General features: G+C 32.2%; 2 protein-coding genes across 3 annotated transcripts; one reads left to right on the forward strand and one right to left on the reverse strand.

The window, feature by feature from the left end:
• Positions 1–1012: 1012 nt before the first annotated feature.
• On the forward strand, positions 1013–10168 carry cib3 (calcium and integrin binding family member 3). 2 transcript variants are annotated; one of them, XR_007829562.1, is made up of 7 exons: positions 1013–1112; positions 1823–1857; positions 1969–2080; positions 4389–4536; positions 7652–7847; positions 9694–9792; positions 9952–10168. XR_007829562.1 is itself a non-coding variant. In XM_051133595.1 (6 exons), exons 1-6 carry the CDS (start codon positions 1062–1064, stop codon positions 9713–9715), a joined length of 564 nt encoding a protein of 187 aa, XP_050989552.1. In that variant the 5' UTR covers positions 1013–1061; the 3' UTR covers positions 9716–10168. The 2 variants fall into 2 exon arrangements, 1 of the variants encoding a protein (XP_050989552.1); XM_051133595.1 differs by having other exon boundaries at positions 9694–10168.
• rab8a (RAB8A, member RAS oncogene family) lies at positions 10024–17991 on the reverse strand. The gene is made up of 8 exons (XM_051133612.1): positions 17817–17991; positions 16708–16768; positions 16365–16425; positions 16053–16130; positions 14775–14864; positions 14488–14553; positions 14323–14373; positions 10024–12976 (listed from the first exon to the last, which is right to left on the reverse strand). Exons 1-8 carry the CDS (start codon positions 17938–17940, stop codon positions 12884–12886), a joined length of 624 nt encoding a protein of 207 aa, XP_050989569.1. The 5' UTR covers positions 17941–17991; the 3' UTR covers positions 10024–12883.
• Positions 17992–19033: the final 1042 nt, after the last annotated feature.

The raw sequence follows: 19033 nt of genomic DNA on the forward strand, positions 1-19033 counted from the left end.
ACAAAAGCACCATAAAATTACAAAAATCTAAAAATGAAATCTAATTCAATATATTAATAAAAACTATAATATATACAAATATATAAATAATGTAATATATATAAATAAATCAACTAAAAGTATAAATGTTGCCTTGTCAACTAACTGAAATAAGTTTAAGGTGAAGTACTAAAATTACTAAAACTAAAAAAAAAAAACCTCACTTATAAAATCACAAAAATCTTAAAATAAAATCTTATTCAAAATATTAATAAAAACGATAATAATTCTACTGTTCCAAATTTGACTTTTTTATTTTAGACATTTTTCTGTTTAGACATTTTTCATCTTATTTATTTCTAGTTTTTAAAAATGAGACAAAAATTGAAATATAAAACTGAAAATATAAAAATAAAATCTAAATCAAAATATTAATAAAAAGTCCAACAATATATAAATAAAGCTAAATTAATAATGTATTTGGGACAGAAAAAATGCTTAATTGTCATAGCAATCCTTAAAAATTAGCTTGTATTAAATTTGGTAATTTTATTTTATTTGTTTGTTTGATGTTATCAAGTCTTTTTTTATATCAAATAATATATATATATATATAATTTTCATTTTTATATATACAGTGATATTTTAAGTTTTTTGGAGGGTCAGTTTGTTCTCAGTTTGTTGTCAGCAGAAATCTCTTCATGTGCCCTTAAATTCCTCTCTATCACACAATAATTCTGTAAATATGAACACTGAATATTGTTGTACATTATTTCACCCCAGCAGCATATTTCCAGCGGTCCCAGCATGTGAACGGGTCGGTAATCTGACGCTCAGATGTCTCCCCCGCTCTCCTCTTGCACTCCCCTTGACCGACAGGACGCATTCACGTCCAAAAGAGACCGCCATTCATGGCAGCGAAATGATGAAATGCTGCCATTATCAGAGAACTAAAGGCCTCGCAGCGGCCGACACCTGATCTGCCATGTCTCACTGCGGCCTTTTGTGCCAGTATTTCATATCTGAAATATCTGCTGGCATTCGGCTGCAGTCGAGAGCCAGTTTGCCATGGAGCTGCAGGAATGGGGAACAAACAGACCATCTTTACATCCCAGCAACTGGACGCATATCAGGTCAGTCATAACTTTTGATATCACACTGTTCAAAACTTTTGGCGCAGTAAAATGTGTAACGATTTTGAAAGAAGCGCTCACTGAGGCTGCATTTATTTGAATAAAAATACAATAAAAACAGTAAAATTGTGAAATATTATTTCCATTTAATAGAACTGTTTTCTATGTGAATATATTGTAAAATGTAATTTATTCCTGTGATGCAATGCTGAATTTTCAGCAGTCTTCAGTGTCGCATGATTCTTCAGAAATCATTCTAATATACTGATTTGCAGCTCAAGAAACATTTATTATAATTATAAATGTTAAAAACAGTTGTGCTTCTTAATGTTTTTGGAAACCAGTTCAAAAGAACAGCATTTATCATCATCTTTTCTAACATTATAAATGTCTTTTCTGACACTTTTGATCAATTTAATGCATTGTTGCTGAATAAAATTATTAATTTTATTTAAAAAAAATCTTACTAACCCCAAACTGTTGGACAATAGTGTATACATCATATGCAAAAAGTTAAAATGGCCAAGATAATACTGAGAATTGATATTCAAATGGTTGTTAACAGCTATATTCATGAATATGCATGTATGCTTTGCACCTCATTATCATTTTTCTTCACACAATTATAAAGCATTTGCATGAAGGTAGGGCTTGAGTAGAAATGTTGATTAGTAAACCATTGCATGTTTTTGCATCTCTTATTTTTGTAGGACTGCACTTATTTTACCAGAAAAGAAATTCTGAGGTAAGTTTACTGTGGTATTAAATACTTGCTATTATATGGCTGTAACTAAAAGGCATCTGAGCTTACTTAGTTGAAGAAGAGTTGTCAGTGAATGTTTGTGTCTTTCCTCAGACTGTTTCATCGATACCGTGATTTAGCTCCGCAGCTCGTGCCGCTGGACTACACGAACCAACCGGACGTGCGTTTGCCCTACGAGTTGATTGGCAGCATGCCGGAGCTGAAGGTAGCTACGGTGCATCTCACTCCTGTTCCTCATTAATTATGAACCACCTACTAATTGATCGCAGTCTTGGTGGGGTTAAGCGTTATCAGATCCCCTTAACTCAAGAGAACCATCAGTTTAGCTTAGTTTAATCCAGTGTCTGTATTAACGAAGAGGTAGAAGCATTTGGAGACACGCAAATATAGACACGTGATCCTATGATATTATATTATCAGTGTTGGGGAGTAACTAATTACATGTAACGGAATTACGTAATTTAATTACAAAATAACTGTAATTGTAATTAGTTACAGTTACTGAGAAAAACTATGTAATTAAATTACAGTTACTTTTAAAAAATGCCAGTGATTACAAAGCGGATTACATCTGAATTTTTTCACACCCCCACCCCCACTTACAGACTTAATTGACTTATTTCATAAATTGCATTGACTGCTCTAAAATGACACACCAATGTTTCAGGAGTTTAGGACACAGGACACATGCTTATTCGCTGATTAACTGTTTTATTTCCTATTTGGGTTTATGCATAAACTTTATTTTTAAGATGATTTTCCAACGCATTGTTAGATGCTAGTGTTTTCTGTCATAACTATGCAAACATTTGATTTCAAACCCAGTATCATAGCTATTAAACTATTTCTTGTTATGATGTTATTTATGTTATGATCTTGTTATGGCATATAGCGCTACTGTGCTCACGGTGACCCGAGTTCGATTCCCGTCTCGAGGTCCTTTGCCGATCCCGCTCCCCTCTCTCCTCACAGCTCTTTTCTGTCATCTCTCTACTGTCCTATCACAATAAAAGGCACAAAAAGCCCCAAAAAAACAAGTAAGAAAAAAAACAAGCCTGAATTTGTGGTGCCTGTGCTTTAAATTCAATTATTACACAGCTCAGACCCGGGGCAACTTAAGTCAGTGCTATATGTTTGAGAATTTTCTTGGCGGAAACTTTGCGTTTGATTAGCTAATAAAATATTAAAGCTTAATTCAATATTATGTGTACAATTTCTTATTTCTGTCATCCTGGTATCGTGGACTCGCTCTATTGTTTCATACAAACGCAGCTGCTGCCATTTTTTTTTGTACACTGTAATGGATTATAAGATAACTAACAAACTAGTACTACTACTTAATTATTTATGTGGTGAAATGTTGTGTAAGAAAAGTGGTATGACTGCACTGTGTCCCTAAAATGTCTAGTTTGAACTTGCCGTTTGCCAGCAACTGATTTCTTCATGGAAGCTTTGCGTTCAAATATTTCAACTTAGTGTTTTGTGTCTAATAATTTTGACATGAAACATCTAAATAATCTATCAAGCAGCTGTGTAATAAGTGAGATAATGTACATTCAGCCAGTTGTTATTGCAAAATAAAGATCTATATTATCCCTTACTTATTATAATCTTAATTCAAGTGATAAAGGATTTTGAAAGTCTGACAGTAATCAGTGTTTGGTGCTACTGTAAGGTTAACTCTGCCTGGTTTAAATGTTTCAAATGATTAACAGTTGAAAATATTAGAAATTTAGAAAAGTAATCAAAAAGTAATTGAAAGTAACAAGTTACATTAATAAAGTAATTGAAAAGTTACACTACTTATTACATTTTAAATCAAGTAACTTGTAATCTGTAACCTACTACATTTCCAAAGTAACCTTCCCAGCACTGTATATTATATATATTTAAAAAAAAAAAAGTAATTTATGAACAATATAACGATATGAGGAACCTCCAATAATATTTTGTGTGTGTGTTTTCAATCTGCTTTTTAGAAAAAGAGCTAGCTACGCCAGATGAATCGCGAATGAATCACTCTGTTCGGTTCGGTTCAGTTTGATTCATTCGGACAGTTCACTGAATCGTTTGCAGCCGTTACTCATATTGAAATATGAAGGGGATATTTCATAAGACAGAAATGAAAAATGACGCTGGATGGGGTCGATATTTACCTATAATTCACTGTAAAAAAAACTGTCGTTTTTAATAACAAAGCAGCTCTTGTAAATGGACACTGCATGTAAAGACGATTTATTTCCACTTATATATGTGTTGATTTCGTTTGAATTCGTATGACGAGAATCATACCCCCCCCCAAAAAAAAAAAATTAACAAACAAAAAATAAGCATGAAGATCCTTTCCAAACCCCGCCCCTAAATACTAAATATAACCGTCACTGGGCCGAGATCGTACGAGAACGTACGAATGGGATTTTACGAATATTCACGAGTTCGGATTTACCCGTCTAGATACTTTTTTTTGGGCTACTGAACATACTTTTATGAAGACAATGTCGTGTTTTATGTAGGATAACCCATTCAGGCAGAGGATCGCTGAGGTTTTCTCAGAGGACGGAGAAGGAAACATGACTTTGGACGACTTTCTGGACATGTTTTCAGTGCTGAGTGAAATGGCACCGCGGGACCTGAAGGCCTATTACGCTTTTAAAATCTACGGTCAGTTTTAAACCCAAGGTTTGATTCTACATAAAATGAGCAACTTTTTTCAACACCGAATCTTATAACACACGCATTTAACAACTGAAAATGTTTTTTGCTCAATCTCCAGTAACGTTAACTTAAAGGAGAACACCACTTCCAGAACAACAATTTACAAATAATTTACTCACCTCCTTGTCATCCACGATGTTCGTGTCCTTCTTTCTTCAGTCGTAAAGAAATAATGTTTTTGAGAAAACATTTCAGCATTTTTCTCCATATAATGGACTGATATGGTGCCCCGAGTTTGAACTTCCAAAATGCAGTTTAAATGCGGCTTCAAACGATCACAAATGCGATTGTAAACGATCCCAGCCGAGAAAGAAAGGCCTTATCTAGAGAAACGATCGGTTATTTTAATAAAAATAATACAGTTTATATACTTTTTAATGCCAAAGGCTCGTCTTAGACTCTGACTGGCCTGTTTTTGTTTTGTTCCAGTTCATGACAGTTAGGGTATGTCGAAAAACTCCCACCTCATGTTCTCCCTCAACTTCGAAATTGTCCTATATCGCTGTTGTATCTTTTTTTTGTTAAGGGTGTTTGATCTTCTTTGCATGTTCACTTTGTAAAGACTGGGTCGGAACTTCTGCAGTGATGTAGGATGATTTTAAAATGATTTTTGAAGTTAAGGGAGAAAATACGATTGGAATTTTTCGACATACCCTAACTGTCTTGAGGCAGAATACACTGAATATAGGGAGAGAAAGGCAAGAGGAGCGTTTGAGATCAAAAAGTATTTAAATGGTATTTTTTAAAATGAAAATAACCTATCGTTTCCTAGATAAGATCCTTCTTCCTCGGCTGGGATCATTTACAACCGCATTTGGGATTGTTTGAAGCCGCATTTAAACTGCATTTTGGAAGTTCAAAATCGGGGGCACCATATCAGTCCATTATATGGAGAAAATGCTGAAATGTTTTCCTCAAAAAACATAATTTCTTTACAACCGAAGAAAGAAAGACATGAACATCTTGGATGACAAGGGGGTGAGTACATTATATGAGAATCTGGTGAAGTGGACTTCACCTTTAATTTTTAAACTTTTTACAAAGTTTACATTTTTTAAGGTTTCTAGGCAAGATATACCTTCCTTCTAAAGAGAACCCAAACCTCAAGTTCATATTTTTTTTAATGTGATTTTTATGTAATGTCATTTATTCAGCAATTGTTTAAAGAATGTAATTGTATTATTCATATACTAGTATAGTTTTTATGAATTAGGGTTTTTTTTTTTTGTGGTATTTTTGTATTTTATGTGCTCTTGCCATTTATATTATATATAAAATCTACACTACCAGTCAAAAGTTTTTGAACAGTAAGGTTTTTAATGTTTTTTAAAGAAGTCTCTTCTGCTCACCAAGCCTGTTTATTTCATCCAAAGTACAGCAAAAACAGTAACATTGTGAAATATTTTTACTGTGTAAAATAACTCTTTTCTATTTGAATATATTTTAAAATCTAATTTATTCCTGTGATGTAAAGCTAAATTTTCAGCATCAGTACTTCAGTCTTCAGTGTCACATGATCCTTCAGGAATCAGTCTTAATATGCTGATTTGCTGTTCAAGAAACATTCATTATTATTATTATTATCAATTTACTGCTTTTATGTGGCAAGGATGCTTTAACTTGATCAAAAGTAATGATAAAGATATTTATAATATTACAAAAGATTTCTAATTCAGATAAATGCTGTTCTTCTGAACTTTCTATTCATCAGAAAACCTGAAAAAATTCTACTCAGCTGTTTTCAACATTACAATAATAATAAATGTTTTTTGAGCAGCAAATCCGAATATTAGAATGATTTCTGAAGGATCATGTGACTGGAGTAATGATGCTAAAAATTCAGCTTTAATCACAGGAATAAATTAAATTTAAAAATATATTCAAATAGAAAACAGTTATTTTAAATTCTAACAATATTTCTGCATTTTACTGTTTTTGCTGGCTTGGTGAGCAGAAGAGACGAAAAAATATTAAAAATCTTACTGTTCAAAAACTTTTGACTGGTAGTTTATACACATGGCTACTATTTAGGTTTTTCTTTTAGTTTTAATTCATTTTTGTTTTAGTTTTTATTTATTTCCAGTAATTTTATAGTTTTAGCGCTTCTTCAGCTTAAACTTATTTCAGTCAGTTGCCAAGGTAAGCTTTTCAATTTTTTATTTCAGATTTGTTTCAATTAATTTATTTTTTTAATAGTTTTAGTTACGAACAAAAGTTTTTTGTATTCATGGCAGCGTATGTGCAGTCATTTGATACTATAACCTGACCTCAGTCTTCTTTTCCTATTCATGTAGAGATGAATCTGCAGAACCTTAACTGACTCAAGAATATCAATAATTCACAAGTTCATTAATGAGGGAACTACATATCTGTGTTCATGTCTGTCTAATTAAACGACAGAATAAAAGATCTCAGAAAACCTGATCTGCTGCTGTCATCAAAAAACTGTACTCATGCAATATTAACGCGGGGTAAATGATAACGCTCTCAAACAATAGAGATCAATGATTTCAGCAAGAGAGTATGCTGAACTGATGCATCTTATTCAGACTCAACGCAACTAAGGATTCAGTGATAAAATATTTAAACCATGGTGGATTAGGGTTGCCCTATAAAATAAATTATATGATAAATGTAAAGTAAATAAAATATTACTAAAAATATATTATATTTAAAAAATAAACAGACATTTAAAATTAATTAATAAATTAATTTATGTTTAAAAATGTAGTTGGTAACAATAAAATAGGTCAATAAATGAGTACATCTGTAACTCATGCATTGTGAAATGTCTTCGCATTTAAAGGTTTAATGTGTCGACTGTTAGTGTTAAATACAACTTTTAAAAGTATTTCTTTTCTACATTACAATAAACTAAAAATAATTCTTAAAGGCAATTTAAAAGCTATATTAAAATGCTTTATTTTATTGGTAGCTACATTGTAAACATTAAATGTTTTTAAATATTATAAATATTTATTTATTCTAAAAGTGCTTTATTTGCTTACTGAACCCAACTGAAGTGTTTTCTAATGCTGCTCACCCTCGTTCTTTCCTTTAGACTTCAACAATGATGACTTCATCTGTAAATCAGATCTGGAAAAAACTTTAAATAAACTGACACGTAACGAGTTGACTGAGGATGAGGTGAGGATGGTGTGTGAGAAGGTGATTGATGAAGCTGATCTGGACAATGACGGCCGACTGTCTCTAGAGGATTTCCAGCACATGATCGTGAGAGCGCCTGACTTCCTCAGGTAACAACTATACACTGAAAATCATGCTTAACATTGATTCTGCTAGATAAAACTAGTTTGGAATGAAATCTGTAAAAGAATGATGCCTTGGATTTCACTGAATAATGATCACGTAATGTTCTCTTTGAAAAAGCATTATTTTAGTTAACAAAAACCATTAAAAAAAACGTTAAAAAAAACTTAAACTTATTTTGTTTCAGCTAGTTGCCAAGGCAGCATTTCTCATTTCATTTAGTTATTTTTTATTTATTTTTTTACTCAAATTAACATGAAAAAATGCAAATGCAAATGGTAAAAAAAAAGCTAGTTTGGAATGAAAACTGTAACAGAATGATGCTTTGGATTTAACTGAATAATGTTCACTTAAACTGATGATCTGTTTTAAATAATAAATTAATACAATTTAATAAAATAAAAAATAAAATGAAACTTGTTTTATTTCACCTGCATTTCTCATTTAATTTAGTTGAAAAAAAATGAATAAAAACTATATTAAAAAAAAAGACAAAAACAAAAATTATTTTCAACTTTAACTAAAATTAAAATGACAACAAAAAATGTACAAAAAGCTAATTCAGAATGTTTATAAAAACTAGGATGTCAATGATATAAATAAACATGACAAAAACAAACTAAAATTATTTTTATTTAAAATGAAAACAGAAAATGTAAATAAAAAAATTAATTAATTAAAAAAGCTAATTCAAAATATTAATAAAAACTAGGATCTCAATGATACTAACATAACACTGGTTTGAAAGGACCAGTTTTATTTTAGTATTTTTTACATACAGTTATACATTTTATTAATGTTTTTATTTTAATATTTTCAGCTTTAATTTCATTTTAATGTTTTGTCATTTTTTATTCATGTATATTACTCTTAAGGTTTAATATATTAAATCTGTTTTATTTTAAACTAAAACTGAAATAAAATGAGTAAAAACTATATATTTAGAAAATACAAATAAAAATGACAAAAACACAAAAATTATTTTCAACTTTAACTGAAATTAAAATGAAAACAGAAAATGTAAAAAAAAAAAAAAACACTTCAAAATATTAATAAAAACTGGGATCTCAATGATACTAAAATAACACTGTTTTGAAAGGACCAGTTTTATTGTAGTATTATTTATATACAATTATAATTTTGATTAATGTTTTTATTTTAATATTTTCATTTTTAATTTAATTTTTTTTTAATTCATGTATATTACTCTTAAGGTTTAATATATTATTTTTTTTTATTTCCACTTTGTAATGTTGGTGCTTCGATTTAAATATATTTCAGTTTGTTACAAAATGTAAGCACATTTTTACCATTTTAAAGAAATATCCTGGTTTAATACCATTTAAACTCTAGTTACATCATCTACTATGACATTAACTTGTCCCCCGTGACAGTCTTTTCAATTAAATGTCACCTCCTCCTTCAGCAGCATTTTTTCACTTTTATGAGAATATTTTAACCATTTAGGATCGCTGTCATTTTTTAATATCAAATACTTCTAGCCTGTTGATAGGTGGTTTCACCAATTAAAATAAACCAATATCACATATTTTATGTGCTAACGTAACTAGGACAAGGATTTAATATTAATAAGTATATCCAAGTTACAATTTCAATTTATACAAACTTTTGCTACTACCTGGATTTAACCTGCTTGAAAGGTTCATGTTTAATTTCAAGTGTTACTTGCCATTTCCTTGTAATTGTTAGTAAAATTTGTTTCGAAGTAAATCAATTCTACACTGACTAATCAACAATATATATATGGTTTTTATAGATTTTATTTTTTATAAGATGTTAACCCAGAAAATGTCTTAATCTTCTCTTTTCTAGCACCTTCCACATCCGGATATGAAGATCATCTGGACACTGAACAACAGGAATATTACTTTCTAAAGATGATGTTAGATCGTTCGCTGCAGATTCAGTCAGGTACAGATGGCAGTTTACATTCAAATTGAAAATACAGAAATTAAGAAGGCACCTGTACTAATACAAGAGTATTTATATCAAATATTATTTAAAAAAAAGACTTTAATGAATTCTAAGGATTCTTAAACATAAAAACAAGACAATGTTCTGCTTTTTTAGATGGGCTACAGCACAATCAACACCTGAAAGGAAATCATCCGTCAATATTAAAAACACAAACAGATCCATCTCTTAAAAGAATCTTATTTTAATAAATCAAAAGTACAGATATCTACAAAAACTGTAGATCAGTTTTTCAATGTTTTTTTAGAAAGTACAGTACAATTTAAGTAGATCTCTTTTTAGAGTTATTTACAATTGTTTCTTCTTTTTTTTTTATACCAAAATGTAATTTACGATCTCCCCAGTTACCTCACAATCGACAAATGAAAACATGGTCATATAAAAGATTCTGTAAATGATATGGATGACAGTCGTTTCAAATCAAGAAATACAAGACAAACTAAACAGCAAGATCGTCAGACGTACGTAACGCTGCTCAATAAACACGACATGACTGCAAAGCCGTTTGTTAAGACAGAAAGCGGTACCTGTTTGCTAATGTTCTTTTCCACTTGGTTGGTTTGCAAATCCAATAAAAATGTTTTGCCAGCTGACTGCGTTTTATTTTACCAAGGCCAGATTAAGTTGCATCTGAGGTCCATTAACATGTTTTTAAACAGCAGACTGTCCTCTAAAGCGAAGAACAGGCAACTAGGCCAACGCTTCAATGTACAGGACATCAATAGAAAATAATAAACACACACACAGACAAAACATACAGGAGGTCAACAGTATCACCTTCATGATGCATAGATCCAAAATGAAAGATCAAGTATTAGTTATTAAGACAAACGGCAAGTTGGGGACATTATTGGACAGGGAGAGAAGGGAAATGCTATGGGTACAGATGACCTCCGTTACGCCGACATACGCTTCTAACGCAAATATAAACCCAAAACAGCATCTCCTTGAGGTGGAAAGAGAACAAGGTGCAAACAGGAAGTCATTTCAAGTCAATATTTAAGCTTGGAAAAAGGAAAAGTGGCCATTTTTAGGATGCGCCATATTGCAGCAAGAAGAGAATTTCATGCACTTTTACCTCTGGAAAAAGTCAAACACTGTGCTTCTTGTTTTTTTAGGTCTTTAAAAACACATCCAGGTCACATTTCACCCCAAAACATATATACAGAATCTCAAATTCTCATTATGTCAAAAATAAAAATGCATTTCAATGTTTTCTTAAAGGTTGCACAACACATACTGTCCTGATATGTAAACCATTTGTACTTTATGCATATGGAACTTAATTCTTAAAAATAACAAAATGCAAAAACTGGTTTTGGGGTGAAATCTGACCTTGTCGCGTTTTGTCGGTTTCTAAATGGAGATTTTTTTCATTCAAAGCTAATGGGTGCTGAATCTTGTGGTAAAGTTTCCTGACCTATTGCTGGTGAACACAAAAGCACCAACTGACATGTTTTATTTTACAATATGATTACAAAACGTACATTTGAGTAAACTGCGATGCAAAGTCAAAACTACACAACTGGTCAAAATAAAGGATCTCATTGCATTTCTTGCGTTAAGCATAAGCATGTGCTTATGACAACACACTATTCAGAACTCAGGAATGGTGGATTACTGTATTCATGGTAGTTAAGCCTAGTCATATGAACCAGATCTGTTTGTTTTTACCTTGTGCAACCCAAAATAATAAGACTGACATGCCGTAGGACTGTAATTCAGGTGCTACACGTACAGTCCGTTCATAATACATAAGAAATATGAACAAATTAACAAAACCACTGATAGAAGACTATTAATTCTGAAACTTAAACTGAACCAAGAGCAGCCAATGCATAAAACTAGCTCTGGCTTGTTCCTTTGGGGGAATGAAAATGCCTTAATCTCAAAACGAACATGAATTCGGCAGGTCATACTCCATGTAACCATGTAAAAACACCTGACTTTATGATGCAAAACTATCACTTGGCACAAACTACACACAACACAAAGGATACTGATAAAGTGCATGGACTTCTGTATACGGGAGGTGCTTTCTCAAGTATAGCTCTGCTTTTCAGGTTACACAGTCACCCTTTTTCATTGCTTTTGGTTACGCATAATTGTTAATACTACAAACGCAGGATTTCCGCATCCTATCGAGGGCTACGTGTCAGTTTCATTCGATTACACGCGATTACTTGCTTTCATGTTGGGATGTTTTCAGGTCATAATAAAACCTGAGTTTTGGATTTTGTTGAAGGAATGTTAAAACGAAAGCTAGCGCTACTGCATAAAAGACTGCACTATTTGGAAATAGCTTCATGTGCATGTTAAATAAAAAAGAAGGGAGGTTAGTTTTAACGAGGCAGCAAACATGTCTTAAAGAATAAAAAGGAGGATCTTCATTCGTTTAATATGAAACCTTGACTGCACCAAGATTGTGAACGCAACACTTTTGCGTAACAGGTCTGGGGCAGAAACGGCAAAATGTTTGTTTTATTAAAAAAATGAAAGAAAGGATAAAGCATCTAAGAGGTGGGTTATAATATTCCTACTGTGATTGTCAAGGAATGCATAAGGGGCAAAAAAATAAAATGTAAATGATAAAGAAAGTCCCACGTAACTCTCAGACTGGCTCAATATCAGATCACGTTCTGCGGCCCGACTTCTAGGTCGCCGTGAAGGAATGGATCGATTTTGGCAGTTGTGCACTCGAACCGAGCGATTGAAGCAAAGACATGGGATCTTCTTTAGGAACGACTGTGACGATGCTTGCAGCTCTTCACCTTGACTGGTAGAACCAATGCTTTCCCACCATGGTTTCGTCGGGGAAGGGTTGTAAGCTAGAGGAATCGGCGTCGCTAATCTGTCAATGGAAGAAGATAAGAGGAGCCAGGGACTCCGACGGCCCTAGGGCTGGAAGAAGAGCGCGACAGAGAAGGAGAGATGGGATAAAAGAGGAAGGAGGAAGAGGAGTGCTAAGAGGGAGAGCATAGTCCAGTCGTGTCCAGCCCACGGGCGGCGGACAGTAAGGCCTTGGTCTTCACAGTAGCACACAGCGAAAGAAGCTGCTCTTTTTCTGCTGTTCAGTGGTAATTTTCACTCCGTGGTTGCTGCTCTGAGGATTGTTGCCCTCCTGTGTGAGCAAAGAAAAACAAACCTCATCAGATTCAAGATTCTTACTTTATCATTGCAACTCGAGCTAGCCAGAAACTGTGGTAATACTGAGCAAGAGACATTGTGTTTGTTCATTCAAAAGGAAAATTGTGGTAATGCTTTACCTGAAGCCTTTATTTACATTGCACTACCAGTCAGAAGTTTTTGAACAGTAAGATTTTTTAATGCTTTTTGAGGACGTGTCTTCTGCTCACCAAGACTTCATTTTTTTTTTATTCAAAGTACAACAAAAGAGTTAAATTGAAATATTTTTACTATTTGTATAACTGTTCTCTATTTGAATATATTTTAAAAATGTAATTTATTCCTGTGATTTCAAAGCTGATTTTTTGGCATCATTACTCCAGTCACATGATCCTTCAGAAATCATTCTAATATTCTGATTTGCAACTCAAAAAAAAAAAAAAAAAACGTTATTATAATGGTAACAGCTGAGCAGATTTTTTTCAGGTTTCTTTGACGAATAGAAAGTTCAGAAGAACAGCATTTATCTGAAATAGAAATCTTTTGTAACATTATAAATGTCTTTATCATCACGTTTGATCAATTCAAAGCATCCTTACTAAATAAAAGTATTCATTTCTATCATTTCTTTTCCCAAAAAATAAAAAAATAAATTATACTGACTCCAGGCTTTTGAATTGTATAGTGTATAATATTATAAATGCTTTTTATTTCAGATAAATGTTGATTTCGGATCTTTCTATTCCTCAAAGAATCCTGAAAAAAAAATTACTCAGTTGTTTTAAATATTGACAATAAAGAAAATGTTTCTCGAGCAGCAAATCAGCATATTAGAAGGATCATGTGACACTGAAGACTGGAGTAATGATGCTGAAAATTCAGCTTTGATCACAGGAATAAACTACATTTTAAAATTATTTAAAATAACTGCTTCCTATTTAAATATGTTAAAATATTTTGGATCAAATAAATGCCAGCTTGGTGAGCAAAATAGAATTCTTTAAAAAACAAACTAAAAAATTGCATTCCTCCTCATAATGCGTTCTCATCTAATTAATAATTCAAGTTATATTGTAATAACTAATCACCTTGAATATATAATACATATAAAACATGACAAATAACCAATTTCAGACTTAGACATGTACTCAGACATGTATCTTTAAATATCGCAACGCATTTTAACTTTAATTACCATTTTTGAAAATACATAATGCATTAAAACATGACAAACAAACAATTTTTAGATTAACAAATGAAACCTTATTGGAAAGTCTTACCAAATTATCAATCCAAATCCATTTTGAGACAAACGTAAAGCATAGAAAGGGAAAGTCTTACCAATTTCGTGTCCATTTTTGCTTTTATGTCTCTGGCGAGCGTTAAGAATGCCTGTAAATAGAGCAGAAAACGTCACTGTCTCGATTAGACCTTTAAACGCTCAATCAGCTGCAGATATGATAAGAAAATGAAATCATCAGCTTCATAAAAGTCATTTACACTTACATTCTCAACGTTGATATTAGCCTTTGCACTCGTCTCCATAAACTTGATGCCATACTCTAACGCCAGCTAAACGAATACAGGCAGATTTTAGTATTTAAAACACAAATATGATTTATCTGGATGATTTCAGAGTGTTTAGCCGTTCTAGCCATTTGTGGTAGTGCAAGTAGATTATTAACTAAATGCATTCCTGTGGAAGGTGGCATCAATGCTGTAGTCTTTAAATAATATAGTACATGCAAACTGTTTTTTGGGGAGGAAAAAATATAAGAAAATGATGTGCTTACCTTCTCGCCCCTGTCTTTAGACACCTGCCTCTTCTCATTAATGTCACATTTGTTCCCCAAAATCATTTTTTCTACATCCGCTGATGCATGCTGGGTTGAAAACATACAAGAACATGAGCTGTAATAATTTGCTACTAATTATGCAAACATTACTGGTAAGGATGTGCAATACTACATACACTACCAGTAAAATACAGCAAAAGCTGTAATATTGTGAATATACATTTTAAAAATGTAATTTATTGCAGCATCATAACTCCAGCCTTCAGTGTCATATGATCCTTCAGAAATCATTCTAATATGCTAATTTGTTGCTCAAGAAACTACTATTATGATGATGATGATGATGATGATGATTATTATTATTATCAATATTTAAAACAGTTGAGTACTTTTTTTTTCAGGATTCTCGGATGAATAGAAATATTCAAAGACCATTCAAAAGCTTGGAGTCAGTATGAAAAGATGATAAAGACATTTCTAATGTTACAAAAGATTTTTTTTTCAGATAAATGCTGTTCTTCTGAACTTTCTATTCATAAAAAAAAAATGAAAAAAAATTCTACTCAGCTGTTTTCAACATAATTATAATAATAAAGGTTTTCTGAGCAGCAAATCAGAATATTAAAATGATTTCTGAAGGACCATGTGATTGGAGTAATGATGATAAAAAGTCAAGCTTTGATCACAAGAATAAATTACATTTTAAAATATATTCAAATAGAGAACAGTTATTTTAAATAGTAAAAATATTTAACAGTTTTACCACTTTGCTGTACTTTGGATCAAATAACTGCAGGCTTGGTGAGCAGAAGAGACTTATTTAAAAAACATTAAAAAAAAAAACTTCCTGTTCAAAAACTTTTGACTAGTAGTGCATTTTAAATTTTTCTAGTATGAATGAATAGTAATTAGGTTACTGGTAGTTTAGACATCAGTAACAAATGTTCACAGAACACATGCTTTTGTATTCAAACACTATTTATTGCACATGTTCTATTAAAATCTTATGCTGGAAGATCCTAGAGTCAAAAGAAAAAAAAAAAAGCCAAAGCTGTCTACAGCTGTCTCAGTACATCCATTTCCATGGGAGTCAAACCCATGCTTCACTGTTTGTGTAATTGTTTATTTTATAACCTGTTATTGCAAAAAAACAACAAAAAAAAAACCAGATAAAATCTGATGATTATGCATATTAAGCAAGCACCGCACACAGCAGAAGCATTAAAACCTGAAGTGTATTGTTAAGGAAACTAAACAAGGCACTGAGACACTCACCTCCTCTATGTTTCGGATCCAGTTTTTGATGTTGTCAAATGATTTCTCATTGGTAATATCATAAACCAGCATGATACCCTGAGATCAGAGAACAAAAAAAAAAAAAAAAAAAAAAAAAGATTTGGAAAAGTACTCATACCCAGCCTCAACAAAGTCAGTAAGTGTTAGTATAACGCAATTACTTTATTTTTGTCTGACAAAAAAAAAAATCAAAAAGACCATTACACAATATGATGGTTAACCACCGAAACAGACACAAAGCTTCATGCAAAAAAACACAGCAATGGAGTGCATACTTCAGCATCATCTTACCATTGCACCTCTGTAATATGCCGTCGTGATCGTTCGGAATCGCTCTTGCCCTGCCGTGTCCCTGTAAACATCAAACAATACAAGTGTTGTAACTGCGGTTCGGCTGAAATGCGGTTAAAGTGGAAGATGACCTCCTCCTTACTAGAACAATGACAAAAGTCAACCACTAACATGTGCTGCTACGTAAAGGAGAAATTAAACTCTTTGTGGTTTCACTAGTTAAACAGCAGCTCCTTCAGAAAATTCTCAAGAAAACGAAGTCACCCATGCCATTCCAGTAATCTGCTAATGTTCAACTAGTGCTGAGAGTGACACTAGAAGGAAAAGACGAGTAGACACTCACCATATCTGTAACTTTATCTTCTTGCCATCTAGTTCTATTGTCCTGATCTTGAAATCGATACCTGGAAGAGAAAATACGTAAGTGCACAACTGTCATAGGCTGAAGAACAAACCCAATACAGTGTTTTTTTCTAATATATCCACTTCTAGCAACATCACTGTGTTTTTATATACAAATAAATGTCCAGAGGATGCATATGAGCATGTTATATGAACATATGATGGCAAAGCCAAGCATCAAATCACCTAGACATTTCTTATCACCCTTTCATATTACAAAGTAATAAAAACATAAGCATGCCTAGTAAACACATTACTTAAAAATTATACATTACTGACTGATCATAAAGTTATAACTGAGCTTTTAATTACAAAAAAGTTCCATTTACATCAATACACTCAAAAAGTACCAAAGTATTACCATGTTTTAGACATATTACCATAGCATTATCACATTTATGAACATGTAGATGTCAATACGACTGTTTTAGAAGTTTAATTCTACAAAGTAACTTGGATTACCACGGTTAAAGTCTATAGTAACCATTTAGCACCATGGTATCTATATATCAAAGTACAGTTATATTATCATTTGATATTAGCATAACTGTACCATAATACTACCACAGTAAAAGTTATTTGTAAAGCCATTTAACTAAAAGTAGACATGCATATTATCATATCAGTAAACTACTGAGTTCTGAACATCTTATTAGTGTGTGAAACAGGATAACAGATTTCAAAGCATAAGTTTTTAAAATTTAAAGTGGATATTCATCTAATGATTCGAGTCGTTTGATATTTAAGTTTACAAAATAAGAAAACAAATGTAAATCTATTAACTTAGTATCTGAGTCATTCTGTCAGAACAGCTAACGTTAGATGCTAACCAGTATAAACGTTCACCAAATAGACACCTTATCACTGCACAAAATAACTCGTTAAAAGACAAAACAACAGCCAAGCTGTCAAAGTTAAGAAAGGAAACAATCCACATAAAGTCAAGAACAGCTAACAGACAGTTACTAGTCCATTAGCTTTAGCCGTTAGCACATCCTGACGTTTATAAACAATCCGAGCTCAAAACCTTTAAAACAGAGGCATGAATACCTATCGTCGAAATAAACGTCGAGTTAAAGGCATCCTCCGAGAATCTGAACAGCACACAGGTCTTCCCGACGCCGGAATCCCCGATTAACAGCAGTTTAAACAAATAATCGTAGGTCTTCGCCATACTGAATGTATTGCGGAAATCCCGCCCGGTACTTTAGCAGACAGCGCAGAATCCGCAAAGCGGCGAGGAACTGACCAATCATACTATGGCGAAGGCTGCGTATATAAATATTAATGAGGGCAAACGGGCGTACTTCGTCACCTTCCTGCAACGTGCAGACACGTAGCGTCATTAATATTCATAAGGTGTGCCTTCGTCATAGTAGGTTTCGTTCATTCGCCAGGTGTCGTAGGGGCCACGTCGAACGTCAGAGTACATGATTAATATTCATGAGCCAAGCCTTCGCCGTAGTGTGATTCGGAAAACGCGCTTCCTGAAATAATACAAGACCTCATACTATCACAGCAATTACTTACGCGTGTGCCTCAAGGTCATTACTAATTAGTGTGTGTGTGGCCGGTCAAATTCCTTCTTAAGACTTGGTTTCTTAAGACGTTTTAATCAAGCTTTATTTCCACATAATATTAATGTAAAAAAATTTGTATTGTTTCTTTTTTTTTTTTTTAAGAAATTAATACTTTTATTCACCAAGGATGTATTAAGTTAATAATTAAAAGTTTATTAAAAGTTAATAATAAATAATTTACATTGTTATAAAATCTTTATATTTTGAATAAACACTGTACTTTTTAAACTTGTTATTCATGAAAGAATCCTGAAAAAAAAAAAAAAAAAAATCACAGGTTCCAAAAAATATTTGGCAGCACAACTGTTGATATTATCCAACATTGATCATTCTAATAATAAATCCGCATATTAGAATGATTTCTGAAGGATCATGTGACACTTAAGACTGGAGTAACAGCTGATAAAAATTCAGCTTTTCATCACAGGAATAAATTCTATTTTAAAGTATGTTAAAATAAAAAAACATTATTTTATATTGTAAAAACATTTTGCAATATTACTGTTTTTTTTCTCTATATTTTTAATCAAATAAATGCAGCCTTGATGAGCATAAGAGACTTCTTTAAAGACTATTACAAGTCTTACTGACCCAAACTTTTGAATGGTATTGTATATATATATATATATATATATATATATATATATTATAATTCGTTTGTTTAATTTTTTTAAATGTAAAAGTAAA

This window comes from Labeo rohita, chromosome 2 (genome assembly GCF_022985175.1).
Source record: "Labeo rohita strain BAU-BD-2019 chromosome 2, IGBB_LRoh.1.0, whole genome shotgun sequence".
NCBI classification, from domain to species: Eukaryota; Metazoa; Chordata; class Actinopteri; order Cypriniformes; family Cyprinidae; genus Labeo; species Labeo rohita.

Excerpts from the sequence above, each read along its gene's own strand:
- cib3 (XM_051133595.1), top strand. The coding sequence starts at position 1,062 with ATGGGGAACAAACAGACCATCTTTACATCCCAGCAACTGGACGCATAT. Across the intron at positions 2,081-4,388 it reads GCAGCATGCCGGAGCTGAAG|GATAACCCATTCAGGCAGAG; the intron begins GTAGCTACGGTG and ends TGTTTTATGTAG. Across the intron at positions 4,537-7,651 it reads TTACGCTTTTAAAATCTACG|ACTTCAACAATGATGACTTC; the intron begins GTCAGTTTTAAA and ends TCTTTCCTTTAG.
- rab8a (XM_051133612.1), bottom strand. The coding sequence starts at position 17,940 with ATGGCGAAGACCTACGATTATTTGTTTAAACTGCTGTTAATCGGGGAT. Across the intron at positions 14,865-16,052 it reads GGATCCGAAACATAGAGGAG|CATGCATCAGCGGATGTAGA; the intron begins GTGAGTGTCTCA and ends TTTTCAACCCAG. Across the intron at positions 14,374-14,487 it reads CTAATATCAACGTTGAGAAT|GCATTCTTAACGCTCGCCAG; the intron begins GTAAGTGTAAAT and ends CTCTATTTACAG.